This window comes from Entelurus aequoreus, linkage group LG02 (genome assembly GCF_033978785.1).
Source record: "Entelurus aequoreus isolate RoL-2023_Sb linkage group LG02, RoL_Eaeq_v1.1, whole genome shotgun sequence".
Classification (NCBI taxonomy): Eukaryota; Metazoa; Chordata; class Actinopteri; order Syngnathiformes; family Syngnathidae; genus Entelurus; species Entelurus aequoreus.
In genome coordinates this window covers 12,074,333-12,091,051 of record NC_084732.1, presented here as the reverse complement: position 1 = coordinate 12,091,051, position 16,719 = coordinate 12,074,333, and the positions used below count along the sequence as shown (strand labels likewise).

The following is a 16,719-nucleotide window of genomic DNA, read 5'->3' as shown; positions in this document are numbered from 1 at the left end:
TTAACTTTGTTTGAGGTTTTAATACCTGATAATGAATATGACGTGTTTTTTACATGACTGTGGACTGTATTCACTTTTGTTGTGACGATGCAGTATTTTGACGAGTAAAGAAGATATTTTCTATTTTTATGATGATGACATTGTTTCCGTATCGAAATACAATATTGTTGTTGTATGTTTTGTGTGTTGTATTAATGTGATTTTGGAATCAAGAGTTGATAAAGATTAAAATATAATACATTAGTATTTTTTTGGTTTTATTTATTTTCTTAAACATGTATTATAATAATAATAATAATAATAATAATAATAATAATAATAATAATAATAATGATTAATTATTTGTAACGCACTTTACATTTGTTAAAATCTCAAAGTGCTACGAAGTATAAAAACATAAAAATAAAAATATAAAGTTAGAATATATAATAGAAAATGAAAATAGAATCGATAAACACTAGATAAAACAGAAACATAGATACAAATAGAAATAAAAGCATAAAGGCACTGTATAAAATAGATAGGAAAGCAGTGTATTTAAAAACAAGAAGGCAGAGAAATGAGATACAAGTATAATATATAAGTACTAAACACAACGGTGGCCGGGAAGTGCAAAACAACAACAACATTTCAAGAAACAAATTACAACTACAGAAGTCACGAAACGGCTAACAAATCGGTAAACACACGCCAATAAAAACACAATTCCAGTAAACAACTTGCCAAAATACGAAACACTTCACACTTTCAGAAAACAAAACAACTCAATCATTCGTAAACCGGAAAAGCAATGTTCCAAAATAATAGCTTGACAGTTCATTCAGACAATCATTTTGTCCACATCCGCTCAGTCTTTTTATTTTATTTTTTTAATTTTTTTATTGACCAACAAACATCCAGTTATAATTCACTCATAAGTCAAAACACTTTCAACAACAAGGAAATAAAAAAAGTATTAAATACTATAATACATATGTAGTCTCATTTTCCCCCGCTCGTCTGTTTTGGTCCCTATGGCGAACCGTAGAATGTTGTGTAACACGGCGCAGTGCGCATGCGCAGTGGCGAAACGCTGCCTCGTCAGTCAAAGCGTGTGTTATAACCTCTTTGTTGTATTTTATCGCTTTTTTTTAACCACTCCTATTACACACTATAGCAACGATTCATGTAAAGTGTTGTGTGCGTGTGAAAATGTGCAAAGTAGAAATGCTGAGAGTGTTGCTGAAGCAGCGACTAACTGCTGCTGTGGAAGAAATATTTGTAGTGTTAGAAAGAACGATAGCAGAATACGAGGAGGAACTTTCTAGAACAAAAGAGGAGAACGAGCGACAACGTCAGGTACTGGACGCTCTCTTCCAACCGGAAGTTGTGTTACGCAGAACAGGTTTGTTTACTTCTTACTCTCACGTGTTTCGTCTTTGCAGGGTTCGAACCTGCTTAGAGTTTAACAGGACAAACCCTGATGGAAATAAAATGATATGACAGCAAGTGTTAATCACAAAGATTCATATCAAGGCTTAGGTCAGGCTGACGACAGAAAAACAAAAACAAATATACTGCTAAAGAAGGGACTCGTGAAAACTGATGAAAAAATAAATGTATGTGCAATTAGGCATTGCTCAAATAAATACAGTACAGGCCAAAAATTGTAGATTGTCACTGAAGGCGGACTTAAAATCGGACTTAAAATCCTTTCATTTTCTCAAAAAAATGGACAGTGCACCTCATAACCCGTGTATGGCATGATTCTGGTTGTGCTTACCGACCTCAAAGCTATTTTATTTGGTGCATGGTGTAATGATAACTGTGACCAGTAGATGGCAGTCACACTTAAGAGATGCGTGTAGACTGCAATATGATGGCAGTCACACATAAGAGATACGGGTAGACTGCAATATGATGGCAGTCACACATAAGAGATACATGGAGACTGCAATATGATGGCAGTCACACATAAGAGATACGGGTAGACTGCAATATGATGGCAGTCACACATAAGAGATACATGGAGACTGCCATATGATGGCAGTCACACATAAGAGATACGGGTAGACTGCAATATGATGGCAGTCACACATAAGAGATACATGGAGACTGCGATATGATGGCAGTCACACATAAGAGATACGTGTAGACTGCAATATGATGGCAGTCACACATAAGAGATACGTATAGTTTGCAATATGATGGCAGTCACACATATGAGAAGAGATACATGTAGACTGGAATATGATGGCAGTCACACATAAGAGATACGTGTAGACTGCAATATGATGGCAGTCACACATAAGAGATACATGGAGACTGCAATATGATGGCAGTCACACATAAGAGATACGTGTAGACTGCGATATGATGGCAGTCACACATAAGAGATACGTGTAGACTGCAATATGATGGCAGTCACACATAAGACATACGTATAGTTTGCAATATGATGGCAGTCACACATATGAGAAGAGATACATGTAGACTGGAATATGATGACAGTCACACATAAGAGATACGTGTAGACTGCAATATGATGGCAGTCACACATAAGAGATACGTGTAGACTGCAATATGATGGCAGTCACACATATGAGAAGAGATACATGTAGACTGCAATATGATGGCAGTCACACATAAGAGATACGGGTAGACTGCACTATGATGGCAGTCACACATAAGAGATACGTGTAGACTGCAATATGATGGCAGTCACACATAAGAGAAGAGATACATGTAGACTGCAGTATGATGGCAGTCACACATAAGAGATACGTGTAGACTGCAATATGATGGCAGTCACACATAAGAGATACGTGTAGACTGCAATATGATGGCAGTCACACATAAGAGACACGTGTAGACTGCAATATGATGGCAGTCACACATAAGAGATTCGTGTAGACTGCAATATGATGGCAGTCACACATAAGAGATACGTGTAGACTGCAATATGATGGCAGTCACACATAAGAGATACGTGTAGACTGCAATATGATGGCAGTCACACATAAGAGATACATGTAGACTGCAATATGATGGCAGTCACACATAAGAGATACGGGTAGACTGCACTATGATGGCAGTCACACATAAGAGACACGTGTAGACTGCAATATGATGGCAGTCACACATAAGAGATTTGTGTAGACTGCAATATGATGGCAGTCACACATAAGAGATACGTGTAGACTGCAATATGATGGCAGTCACACATAAGAGATTCGTGTAGACTGCAATATGATGGCAGTCACACTTAAAGAGATACGTGTAGACTGCAATATGATGGCAGTCACACATAAGAGATTCGTGTAGACTGCAATATGATGGCAGTCACACTTAAAGAGATACGTGTAGACTGCAATATGATGGCAGTCACACATAAGAGATACGTATAGTTTGCAATATGATGGCAGTCACACATATGAGAAGAGATACATGTAGACTGGAATATGATGGCAGTCACACATAAGAGATACGTGTAGACTGCAATATGATGGCAGTCACACATAAGAGATACATGGAGACTGCAATATGATGGCAGTCACACATAAGAGATACGTGTAGACTGCGATATGATGGCAGTCACACATAAGAGATACGTGTAGACTGCAATATGATGGCAGTCACACATAAGACATACGTATAGTTTGCAATATGATGGCAGTCACACATATGAGAAGAGATACATGTAGACTGGAATATGATGGCAGTCACACATAAGAGATACGTGTAGACTGCAATATGATGGCAGTCACACATAAGACATACGTGTAGACTGCAATATGATGGCAGTCACACATATGAGAAGAGATACATGTAGACTGCAATATGATGGCAGTCACACATAAGAGATACGGGTAGACTGCACTATGATGGCAGTCACACATAAGAGATACGTGTAGACTGCAATATGATGGCAGTCACACTTAAAGAGATACGTGTAGACTGCAATATGATGGCAGTCACACATAAGAGAAGAGATACATGTAGACTGCAGTATGATGGCAGTCACACATAAGAGATACGTGTAGACTGCAATATGATGGCAGTCACACATAAGAGATACGTGTAGACTGCAATATGATGGCAGTCACACATAAGAGACACGTGTAGACTGCAATATCATGGCAGTCACACATAAGAGATTCGTGTAGACTGCAATATGATGGCAGTCACACATAAGAGATTTGTGTAGACTGCAATATGATGGCAGTCACACATAAGAGATACGTGTAGACTGCAATATGATGGCAGTCACACATAAGAGATACATGTAGACTGCAATATGATGGCAGTCACACATAAGAGATACGGGTAGACTGCACTATGATGGCAGTCACACATAAGAGACACGTGTAGACTGCAATATGATGGCAGTCACACATAAGAGATTTGTGTAGACTGCAATATGATGGCAGTCACACATAAGAGATACGTGTAGACTGCAATATGATGGCAGTCACACATAAGAGATTCGTGTAGACTGCAATATGATGGCAGTCACACTTAAAGAGATACGTGTAGACTGCAATATGATGGCAGTCACACATAAGAGATTCGTGTAGACTGCAATATGATGGCAGTCACACTTAAAGAGATACGTGTAGACTGCAATATGATGGCAGTCACACATAAGAGATATGTATAGACTGCAATATGATGGCAGTCAAACATAAGAGATACGTGTAGACTGCAATATGATGGCAGTCACACTTAAAGAGATTCGTGTAGACTGCAATATGATGGCAGTCACACATAAGAGATACGTGTAGACTGCAATATGATGGCAGTCACACTTAAAGAGATACGTGTAGACTGCAATATGATGGCAGTCACACATAAGAGATACATGTAGACTGCAATATGATGGCAGTCACACTTAAAGAGATACGTGTGGACTGCAATATGATGGCAGTCACACATAAGAGAAGAGATAAATGTAAGCTTCCCAGTATGAATAAATGTGTTTCTTTACGTTTGCTTCTTGTCCACATTTTGAAAGAAGTGGTTTACACCGAGACTCCAACATTATTTCTCCTCCCAAAATGGTAAATAGCAATTATCTGTCTCCTCGTAAATAGTCATTTATTGGAAAGAGACAACAGATCATCTTTAGAAGGAGGAAAACACCAACATGTTGAACCACCTAAATAAGTGAGCTGGGCAAAAAGAAGGCTGTGGTCGATGATGTCACTTCAACAAAACCAAATGAAACGACGACTGCTGCAGCTTCTGTGTGTCTTGATGTTATTCATATTTGAAACCACCATGGAACTTACCTTTTCTGCCTCTTTTTGTGTGACTGCAGAATGTTTACCCCCCAAGCAGCGGGGGAGGAGCGCCAGGTTGGAGCAGGAGGAGCCACAGCTCCCCCGCATTAAAGAGGAAGAGGAGGATCACAGCATCAGTCAGGAGGAAGCTCATTTTGGAGGACTGGAGGAGTTCCCTGTGAAGAGTGAAGGAGATGAGGTCAAAGGTGAAAGTGAGGAGAAGAGAGCGGTGGAGAGACCAGGCATCTGCTCAAGTCAACACATGACAATAGAAGGTGATGGTGGAGGATCACAAGCAGACGTAGCTCCTCCACTGTCCGATAGTGAGCACACAAGGTCTACTAAAGTCCATGTGACGATGGACGCTGACGACACGCGCTTCAGATGCTCTTTGTGTGACAAAACATTTTGCAGCAAGAAGAACCGTAAAGAACACATGACATGTCACTCAGATGAGAGACCGTTCAGCTGCTCCGTCTGCGGTAAAAGATTCTCCCGCAAAGGCATCTTGACGAGACACACCAGACTGCACACGGGGGAAAAACCGTACAGCTGTTCAGTTTGTGGCCAACGGTTCTGTCAGCAGTCGAACTTGATATCGCACACAAGAAGGCACACGGGCGAGAAACCCTATTCCTGCTCGTTCTGCCACTCGTCTTTTAGCAACAGCTCCAACTTGTACCGACACACCAGAATACACACCGGGGAGAAACCTTTCCTCTGCTCAGTGTGCGGGAAAAGATTTTCAGTCATGGGACGTTTGCGAGCACACAAAAGGTTACACGCCGGTGAGAAACCCTCGCTCGCCTAAACCCTGCCCAATCTGCAACTGAGGTTGTGCGGAGGAATCTGCAATGGCTAAAAACACAGGAACTCACACGTTTAGGTCGCCACACCTACACCGAGGGTGCGAAAGACAGGCTGTTTAACCGCTGAAGAAGAGGTGCGCTTTGCAGAACTGCAGCTACACGCAGAGCAAGGCCACAAGAAGAACTGGCACTGCAAGCCTTCATTCAGGGTCTCTGACCGTAGTGGTCCAAAGAACACGTTTAAGGACTTTGCAAAGCGTTCTAAGTGAGGCTGAGAGGGTCAAGCACATCTTGGGTGAAAGAAGATGAAGAAGGCACGAGACACCGAGACCGCCGCACTGACCGAGAGGACCGTGATGATGAGGATGTGTCCTGCCAAGCCTTCAGAGCACACCTGCAGCAGACGTAGGGTAGAGATATGCCAATGTCCAATATAGCCTCGCTCCTTGTTCCCCACAAGATGAGGAGGCGAGTCCTCCAACGGATCCATGAAGCGATGAGGATGGAGTACGGTGACCCCGCCCAGCTTTTACTGGCCGAGGCGTCGAAGAGACGCAGAACGCTACAAAGGCGATGCAAGGTTCATGCGGTCACAGCGCAGGAAAAGTGAGGCCAGGCTGCAGGACAGACCTTCAGTGGCACACAAACCCTCAGAGATGGCGTGAATGGCGAGACTTGGTTTGAAATGCTTCATCATGCCTTGCTAGCCATACTATTGAGGTATAGTTGTTAGTTTAGTGCTCAGCTGTTTTTGAGTTTATTTGCTGAGCTAAGTTTCTTCTTCTACATCTTCCACCATTTTGTAATAGTCCCTGTGTGATTGTGAACCTTTTGAGAGTGGGTCTTTGAAGTTGTGTTAGTACAACAAGCCATTGTATTGTCTGCTCGTGGAAAACAAAAATGCTAATCTACGATTTGACTCCCTCAAATGGCCTTGACGGTCCAACAACAGGAGCAGGATGTTCTGAAAACATCCCCCCGAGGACTCCTCAATGATGGACGCTTTTGACCTCCCTGCCTCCTCAACGACACCTGGAGTCGAACTTTTGCTTGCATGCAGAACGGCCTCAGGCCTCAGGCCTATGAACATGAACACTACATCAACACACCCAAGACAATGGGCATATACACACACACCCCCTCCCCCACCCCACGCCTTCTCCACCGCTTGATTCCCCTTCGGGGTGATGGACGGCTGGCAGCGCTTCATAGCAGCAGTCGACCTCCAGGGCCCCAACTCCCCGCCTCTCTGTTGCGAGTTGTCGTGATTATATGTAACATGTTTATGTGTGCATGGCATGGAGGTTTTTTCCCACTCCAGACTAGGCCCCCTTAGGAGCCCAGTCTAGATTGTATTTTTTTTACTCATCTTCTTCCCCAGCGTTTTACCTTTTTCCCATCTTTTACGGGGCGCCTCGTGGCGACCCATCAGCGTTCCTGTTCTGTAACCCTGTACACTGTTTGTTTGTAACCCTGTACACTGTTTGATTGTAACCCTGTACACTGTTTGATTGTAACCCTGTACACTGTTTGTTTATAACCCTGTACACTGTTTGTTTGTAACACTGTACACTGTTTGTTTGTAACCCTGTACACTGTTTGTTTGTAACCCTGTACACTGTTTGTTTGTAACACTGTACACTGTTTGTTTGTAACCCTGTACACTGTTTGTTTGTAACCCTGTACACTGTTTGATTGTAACCCTGTACACTGTTTGTTTGTAACCCTGTACACTGTTTGTTTGTAACCCTGTACACTGTTTGTTTGTAACCCTGTACACTGTTTGATTTTAACCCTGTACACTGTTTCATTGTAACCCTGTACACTGTTTGTTTGTAACCCTGTACACTGTTTGGTTGTAACCCTGTACACTGTTTCATTGTAACCCTGTACACTGTTTGATTGTAACCCTGTACACTGTTTGTTTGTAACCCTGTACACTGTTTCATTGTAACCCTGTACACTGTTTGATTTTAACCCTGTACACTGTTTCATTGTAACCCTGTACACTGTTTGTTTGTAACCCTGTACACTGTTTGTTTGTAACCCTGTACAGTTTGGTTGTAACCCTGTACACTGTTTGATTGTAACCCTGTACACTGTTTGATTGTAACCCTGTACACTGTTTCATTGTAACCCTGTACACTGTTTGTAACCCTGTACACTGTTTGATTGTAACCCTGTACACTGTTTCATTGTAACCCTGTACACTGTTTGTAACCCTGTACACTGTTTGTAACCCTGTACACTGTTTCATTGTAACCCTGTACACTGTTTCATTGTAACCCTGTACACTGTTTGTTTGTAACCCTGTACACTGTTTCATTGTAACCCTGTACACTGTTTGATTTTAACCCTGTACACTGTTTCATTGTAACCCTGTACACTGTTTGTTTGTAACCCTGTACACTGTTTGTTTGTAACCCTGTACAGTTTGGTTGTAACCCTGTACACTGTTTGATTGTAACCCTGTACACTGTTTGATTGTAACCCTGTACACTGTTTCATTGTAACCCTGTACACTGTTTGTAACCCTGTACACTGTTTGATTGTAACCCTGTACACTGTTTCATTGTAACCCTGTACACTGTTTGTAACCCTGTACACTGTTTCATTGTAACCCTGTACACTGTTTCATTGTAACCCTGTACACTATTTGGTTGTAACCCTGTACACTGTTTGTTTGTCTAATCTTAAACGGGTCTGTGCTGAAAACATAGTTTTGTTGTACTTGTTGCAATGACAATAAAGACCTATCCTATCCTATCCTACAAAGTAGAGTTGTACGGTATACCGGTACAAGTATAGTACAGCGATACTAATGAATCATATTCGGTACTATAGCGCCTCTAAAAAGTACCGGAAACTGGAAAATGCATATGTCAGCAGACTAATTAGGAGCCTTTGTTTGTTTACTTACTACTAAAAGACAAGTTGTCTAGTATGTTCACTATTTTATTTAAGGACAAACTTGCAATAAGAAACATATGTTTCATGTACCCTAAGATTTTTTTAAAAAATAAAGCCAATAATGCAATTTTTTGTAGTCCTCTTTATTTAGAAAAGTATCGACATCGAAACACATTTTGGTACCGGTACCAAAATATTGGTATCGGGACCCTTTTTAGTGCACAGTATGCTATTAGCTAATTAGTTTATATACAGTAATTACATTTCAAGACTCTCAGACAATGGCAAATAATAAAAGATGCACCCATACAGCGCTCTGAAAGTGTGTAATTACATACTCCAAAGCTTATAATATTCATCCCACGCCTATTTAAAAAAAAAAAAAAAGAAGATAAAATGTATAGATTCCAAAAATATTTCTAGATTTTAATTATGCAAATATTTGGAAATAAATCGGCCTGCCGATAAATGCATCTCTTAAGTTGTTATGTTGAAGTATTTGGCAGACGCTTTTATCCAAAGTGACATACATAAAAAATACATCTAAAACAATCAGTGTAAACATGATCATTTAAGGGAAGAATGTAATAGAAAATATCAATACAAAGTGTCAAGACAGAATAAACTCGGCTGCTGCAGCAACAGAGATACAGTCTATAAGATATATAGATATCTAATGTATTCATACATTGTTTATGTAGCATGTTTATATAACCTCATCATATTGTTTCTTACACTTAAAAATAGCTGAGCCTTCTCTGGGATTATATTCCAGTTTTGATCTGGTCACTTATAGCATATAAGAATATTCTATTACTGTTAAGCAAACTATGAATAATAAAACATGTGTCCTTTATCATAGCTACACGTATGACAAAAAAGGGGGTGAAAATCAGTGGTATTCAGTGAGGTAAGATGAATTAAATGCGCTGACAGTTCATTGCTCCTGCCAAATGAATTGCAGTGAGTGGAGCGGATCACCACTCCAAGATGGCGGCCCCGCGTCTCGTCTGCGCCAGTAGGCAGTAGCGCTCCATGCTGCGTACCCTTAGAACATGTCTATGTGCACATCCGGTTGACACAAACAAAATGGCGTCGTCGTCAAGTCCATTGTTTTTGTGTTAGCATTTTCGCTACACTTTGCATGAAAATCACATGAATTATTCGTGTAAAGGATTAACATTGACGCTCTCCGTGCTAGTTTAGCTTGTTAGTTGGCGACAAAGTGATCAGCACGTGGCTAAGTGTGCGTGTAAAGTGTTGTGATTGTGTGGAAATGTGCAAAGTAGAAATGCTGAGAGTGTTGGTGAAGCAGCGACTAACTGCTGCTGTGGAAGAAATATTTGTAGTGTTGGAAAGAACGATAGCAGAATATGAGGAGGAACTTTCTAGAACAAAAGAGGAGAACGAGCGACAACGTCAACTACTGGACGCTCTTTTCAACAAACATCAACAAACAGGTTTGTTTACTTCTCACTCTAAAACGTGTACTGACTTTAAATTTGATCATGGCAACTGTTCTTTAAACGCCTTTTTTTACGTGTTTACCATGAACAAGAAAGCTTTAGACGTCTATGATACACCAATATTTAGGAGAGAAAATATGTATTCATTGGGTTTATTTGATCGGGACAATTATGTTTCATGAACACATCTTACATTCTATAACATTTTGGTCAGGGCTAATTGAATTAGGGGGAAAACAGTCCAAAATGTGAAAAATACCAAAAATGATAAAAATTCCATAAGTCCCGCAAGGAGCCAGAATGGCCAAAATGTCAAAAAATAGATAATGAGGCACAGGGAAGCGGGGGAAGAAAAGGGGGAAAACAGCCAAAAATGTGGAAAAATGTTGAAAATGATCACATAATACCTAGCCAAAATGCTGAAAATGCCCAAAATGATAAAAAATACCTGGCCAAAATGCCCAAAATGATAAAAAATACCTAGCCAAAATGCCCAAAATGATAAAAAAATGCCTAGCCAAAATGTCAAAAATACACCCAAGAATGACGCACAGGGAAGCGGGGGAGAAAAGGGGGAAAACGGCCTTAAATGTGAAAAAATGCAGAAAATGATTTTAAAAAATACCTAGCCAAAATGCAGAAAATGAAAAAAATACCTAGCCAAAGTGCCCAAAATGATAAAATAATACCTAGCCAAAAGGCTGAAAATGCCCAAAGTGATAAAAAAAATACCTAGCCAAAATGCCCAAAATGATACAAAAATACCTAGCCAAAATGCCCAAAATGATAAAAAAATTACCTAGCCAAAATGCCCAAAATGATAAAAAATACCTAGCCAAAATGTCAAAAATACATCCAGGAATGACGCACAGGGAAGCGGGGAAGAAAAGGGGAAAAACGGCCATAAATGTGAAAAAATGCAGAAAATTATCAAAAATACCTAGCCAAAATGCCCAAAATGATAAAAAATAACCTAGCCAAAATGCACAAAATGATTTAAAAAATACCTAGCCAAAATGCCCAAAATGATAAAAAATTACCTAGCCAAAATGCCCAAAATGATAAACAATTACCTAGCCAAAATGCCCAAAATGATAAAAAATACCTAGCCAAAATGCCCAAAATGATAAAAAATTACCTAGCCAAAATGCCCAAAATAATAAAAATTACCTAGCCAAAATGCCCAAAATGATTAAAAAAATACCTAGCCAAAATGCCCAAAATGATAAAAAATTACCTGGCCAAAATGCCCAAAATTATAAAACATTAGGGCTGTGAATCTTTGGGTGTTCCACGATTCGATTCAAAATCGATTCTTGGGGTCACGATTGGATTCAAAATCGATTTTTTTTCAATTCAACACGATTCTCGATTCAAAAACGATTTTTTTTTTTAATGAAAACAATACACAACAATACCATAATAATGCAATACAATTTCAAAACCAAACCCGACCCAGCAACATTAAGAATAGCAATAAACAGAGCAATTGAGAGCAATTGAGGATGAGGACACACAAACATTAAACGGAACAATCTAAAAGTAGTGAAACAAAAATGAATATTATCAACAACAGTATCAATATTAGTAACAATTTCAACATAGCAGTGATTAAAAATCCCTCATTGATATTATCATTACAAACATTAATAAAAAATAAATAAAATAGAAATGAACAATAGTGTCACTTACACTTGCATCGCATCTCATAAATTTGACAACACATTGTGTCCAATATTTCCCACAATGATATAATAAGTCATATTTTGATTAATTAATAGTTAAAACAAATTTAAATAATGGATCCCATATTCCGATATATGACTCATTATTATCTAAACTAAATGCAGTTTGTTCTACTGATATCATCTCCATAGCTTGTGTGTACCAGTCAGTAAAGTTGGACTATCAACATCTATCCATTTTTTAAATATTACCCTTTTTGTTATTATGCATATTGAAAGAAATGCATTTTTACTCTTTGATGACACGTTACTAAATTGATGGAGATCCCCAAGAATACAAGTTTGCAGTGTCATTGGGATATTTATATTAAGGACTGTGATTGCTTCTTTTGTTGTTTTCAACCATAACTCTCGGCTGCCCGACACTTCATACATAACTTGCTATCTACTACACCAATTTTAAACAGCTGAGAAGATGTCAAATACAATCTATTCAATATCTTAAATTGAGTCAGCTTATCTTTAATGCTTCTAAAGGGCTTATTGGCATTTTTCCAAATATCATTCCATGATAGGTCTCTTTCATCTAAAATGTTTAAGTCCATCATCCATTTCCGAACACATGCATCATTTGCATTTCTAGTGTGGTGTTCATTTATTATTCCATAAAATAGTTTAATTAATTTCTTAATTGTATCTTGATTAAAAAGTGCATCTTCCAGTTCATGGCTATTTAAAGACATACTTTCAGAGGATATGCATTTATTTACAGCGTGTTTTAAAGAGATACAATTTAAAAAATGATTTCTGGGTACATTATATTGATCAACTAAATCATTGAACGGTTTAAAAGAGTTTTTATTAATAATATGATGAGGTTTAGTAATACTTCAGTCTTTCCATGTTGTCCATTTAACCACATTTTTATTAATGATAAAATTAGGATTGTACCAAAGCGGTTGATTGACAGATGTCATTGACTTGATTCCAAGTATTTTCTGACACAGTTTTAGAATGTTAAAGGTGGCTTCTATTGGGCTCTGCCTCAATTCATTAGGTATTTTTTTAATATAATATAAACTCCCCACATCAATGTCCAAATTCATTAACATATTTTTTTCTATGTTGATCCAGTCCTTATCTGCAGAAGAATGAAATAAGTGGCTTGCTTGTTCACAACCGAAGGAGATATAATAATGTAAGAAGTTTGGTAATGTTTATTGCAGTTCTGAGTGTTGCTGGGTCAGGCTTGGTTTTGGAATTGGATTGCATTGTTATGGTATTGCTGTGTATTGTTTTGTTGGATTGATTCATTAAAAAAAAAATTTTTTTTTAAATATATATATATATAAGAAAAAAATAGATTTTTTAAAAATAAGAATCGATTCTGAATCGCACAACGTGAGAATCGCGATTCGAATTCGAATCGATTTTTCCCCACACCCCTAATGCTTTGACATTTTTGCACTTTATGTCTTTATTGAAAGAAAATTCTATGAAGAGAAAAGTTGTTTGCAAATTTGGTTACAATGCTAAAAACTGAAAAAGTTAAAGCTAAAAAAAAAAAAAAACTTTATTGAGTTAAACATTATTTCTTTATAGGGGGAAAGATGTGATGTTATGAGCTAGGGAATATATGAACTACACTACCCAGCATGCAACAGTAGTGACAAGCATGCGCGGTAGCCTGGTAAAGTGTTGTTGTATGTCGCCATGCCGGCAGTTAGAATGTGGTTATGAACACGCTGTGTGAGTAAACTTTGAGAACTCAGCAAACACGCCTCATCTGCATTATTTACAAATAGACAGACAACACACCATGGCAACGTTATTCACGCAAAACAAAAAAATGGGCCTATTGAGTAGGAACGGCGCTTTGGTTATAATACCAGACGAACCGGCCAACAAACCCCACATATGTTATACCGTCGGAAAGGTCTACTTTCCAGCTATAAATGTATTTTAAATTGTGAACATTTGAAGTTACCATGGCGACGCTATTTACGATTAAAACAAAATTTGCGCCAGTTTTTTTTGAAAAAATGGGCCAGCTTACTTTGTCTAATACGAGACGAACCGGCCAACGAACCCCCACATGTGTTATACTGTCGGAAAGGTCTCGTTGGCGCCGGTGGGCGTATTCTAAAGTGGGAACATTTCGTGTTACCATGACAATGCTATTAACGAAAAAAACAAAAACACCTTTTGGCTAATACAAGACGAACCGGCCAACGAACCCCCACATATGTTATACCCTCGGAAAGGTGTCGTTTGCGCCGATGGGCATATTTTAAATTGGGAACATTTCAAGTTACCATGGAGACACTATTCAAGAATAAACAAAAAAGTGGGCCAATTGAATGGGAACGTACCCCTATAATGGGGTAATATTTCCAGCAAAATCTACAAGATTACCTCCTCTTGTAGCTCAGCTATTCTTTCACGTAGCTCTGTGCTTAACGTCTCATTTCTTTCACACACTAGTGTACTTTTACCCTGGCTAAAAAGTATTGCCGTCCAATGTTTGCTTTTGCCTGGGTGGCCATCGGAGTGAGGCGAGCGCCATCAGCCCGGCAATCCCCCATTAACAAAAAAAAAAAATCCATGAATTAGCCACACTGTTTTATAAGTCGCAGGGTTCAAAGCGTAGGTAAAAAGTAGCAACTTATAGTCCAGTATTTACGGTAATTGTCCGTAAATCATCAATCATTTGTCTAATGGTTATACAACTTTGTAGATGTCTGTATTGCATTTATGCCTTTCTTAATAACAAGCTTTGTTGTTTTTCACAGCAGTACAAACAATGGAGGACATTGGCAGGGCTGGACCAGCAGAAAGTTCCAGTGAAGAACTTCTTCCCCCTGAGCAGCCGGGCTGGAGCTTCTGGGTGGAGCAGAAGGAGCCGCATCCCCCCTACGTTAAAGAGGAAGAGGAGAAGCCCAGCACCAGTCAGGAGAGAGAACATCTTGAAGGTCTGGAGGAGGCCAAGTTGCCATTGAGTGGTGTCATGGTGAAGAGTGAAGATGATGAAGATGAACCTCACTCATGGCGGCTTCATCACAGACGCTCTCCCTCGGACAACGACATGAGCGACAGCGATGACAAGGACTGTAAAGTCGACGTGACCCTGCACGCCGACCACACACACTTGAAATGCTCGCAGTGTGACAAAACTTTCAGCGACAACTCAACTCTGAAACGACACATGAGATGCCACACGGGAGAGAAACCTTTCGCCTGCTCTTTCTGCGAGAAACGCTTCTCTCAGAAGGCATCGTTGGTGATACACACGAGAACGCACACGGGCGAGAGACCTTACACCTGCTCCGTGTGCAACAAAAGCTTCCGCGATAACTCGGCGTTAGTGACGCACATGAGGACTCACACCGGAGAGAAACCGTTCACCTGTCCATTTTGCGACAAACGATTCGCTCACAAGGGACATTTAATATCGCACACCAGGACACACACCGGGGAGAAACCTTTCACATGCTCCGTGTGCAACACCAGCTTCAGGGTGCACTCAGTCATGATGATACACATGCGGACGCACACGGGAGAGAAACCTTTCGGCTGCTCAGTGTGCGGGAAAAGATTCACTCAGAAGGGAAGCTTGAGTATACACACGAGAACACACACGGGAGAGAAACCGTTTCCCTGCTCGGTGTGCGACAAACCTTTCCGGGTTCGTTCGGCTCTGGCTACACACATGAAAACACACAACGCACAACAACGTTGACGACACTCATTGTGTCGTTGCAAACACACATTTTTACCATCTAATAAATTCCATCTAATATATCGAAAATATTGTCTGATTACAAGAAGATTTGAAAAGTAGATTGGTCACATCTAGTCGTAGACCTAAATTGTTACATCTAGTCTTAGACTTAGATTGGTCACATCTAGTCTTAGACTTAGATTGGTCACATCTAGTCTTAGACTTAGATTGGTCACATCTAGTCTTAGACCTAAATTGTTACATCTAGTCTTAGACTTAGATTGGTCACATCTAGTCTTAGACTTAGATTGGTCACATCTAGTCTTAGACCTAAATTGTTACATCTAGTCTTAGACTTAGATTGGTCACATCTATTCTTAGACTTAGATTGGTCACATCTAGTCTTAGACCTAAATTGTTACATCTAGTCTTAGACTTAGATTGGTCACATCTAGTCGTAGACCTAAATTGTTACATCTAGTCTTAGACTTAGATTGGTCACATCTAGTCTTAGACTTAGATTGGTCACATCTAGTCTTAGACTTAGATTGGTCACATCTAGTCTTAGACCTAAATTGTTACATCTAGTCTTAGACTTAGATTGGTCACATCTAGTCTTAGACTTAGATCGGTCACATCTAGTCTTAGACTTAGATTGGTCACATCTAGTCTTAGACTTAGATTGGTTACATCTAGTCTTAGACTTAGATTGGTCACATATAGTCTTAGATTTAGATTGGTCACATCTAGTCTTAGACTTAGATTGGTCACATCTAGTCTTAGACTTAGATTGGTCACATCTAGTCTTAGACTTAGACTGGTCACATCTAGTCTTAGACTTAGATTGGTCACATCTAGTCTTAGACC

At 39.4% G+C, this 16,719-nt stretch overlaps 2 protein-coding genes across 5 annotated transcripts; both read left to right on the top strand.

Moving 5' to 3' along the window:
* The first annotated feature begins 1,108 nt into the window (after positions 1 to 1,108).
* Positions 1,109 to 7,837, top strand: LOC133630408 (zinc finger and SCAN domain-containing protein 2-like). The gene is made up of 2 exons (XM_062021990.1): positions 1,109 to 1,384; positions 5,300 to 7,837. The coding sequence occupies exons 1-2, from the start codon at positions 1,192 to 1,194 to the stop codon at positions 6,070 to 6,072; spliced, it is 966 nt and encodes a 321-aa protein (XP_061877974.1). The 5' UTR covers positions 1,109 to 1,191; the 3' UTR covers positions 6,073 to 7,837.
* A 2,063-nt stretch (positions 7,838 to 9,900) lies between these two features.
* Positions 9,901 to 15,916, top strand: LOC133630291 (oocyte zinc finger protein XlCOF19-like). 4 transcript variants are annotated; one of them, XM_062021858.1, is made up of 3 exons: positions 9,901 to 10,440; positions 13,266 to 13,329; positions 14,927 to 15,916. In XM_062021858.1, the coding sequence occupies exon 3, from the start codon at positions 14,935 to 14,937 to the stop codon at positions 15,868 to 15,870; it is 936 nt and encodes a 311-aa protein (XP_061877842.1). In that variant the 5' UTR covers positions 9,901 to 10,440; positions 13,266 to 13,329; positions 14,927 to 14,934; the 3' UTR covers positions 15,871 to 15,916. The 4 variants fall into 4 exon arrangements, with proteins under 4 accessions (XP_061877842.1, XP_061877833.1, XP_061877826.1 ...); XM_062021849.1 differs by having other exon boundaries at positions 14,924 to 15,916; XM_062021842.1 differs by lacking the exon at positions 13,266 to 13,329.
* Positions 15,917 to 16,719: the final 803 nt, after the last annotated feature.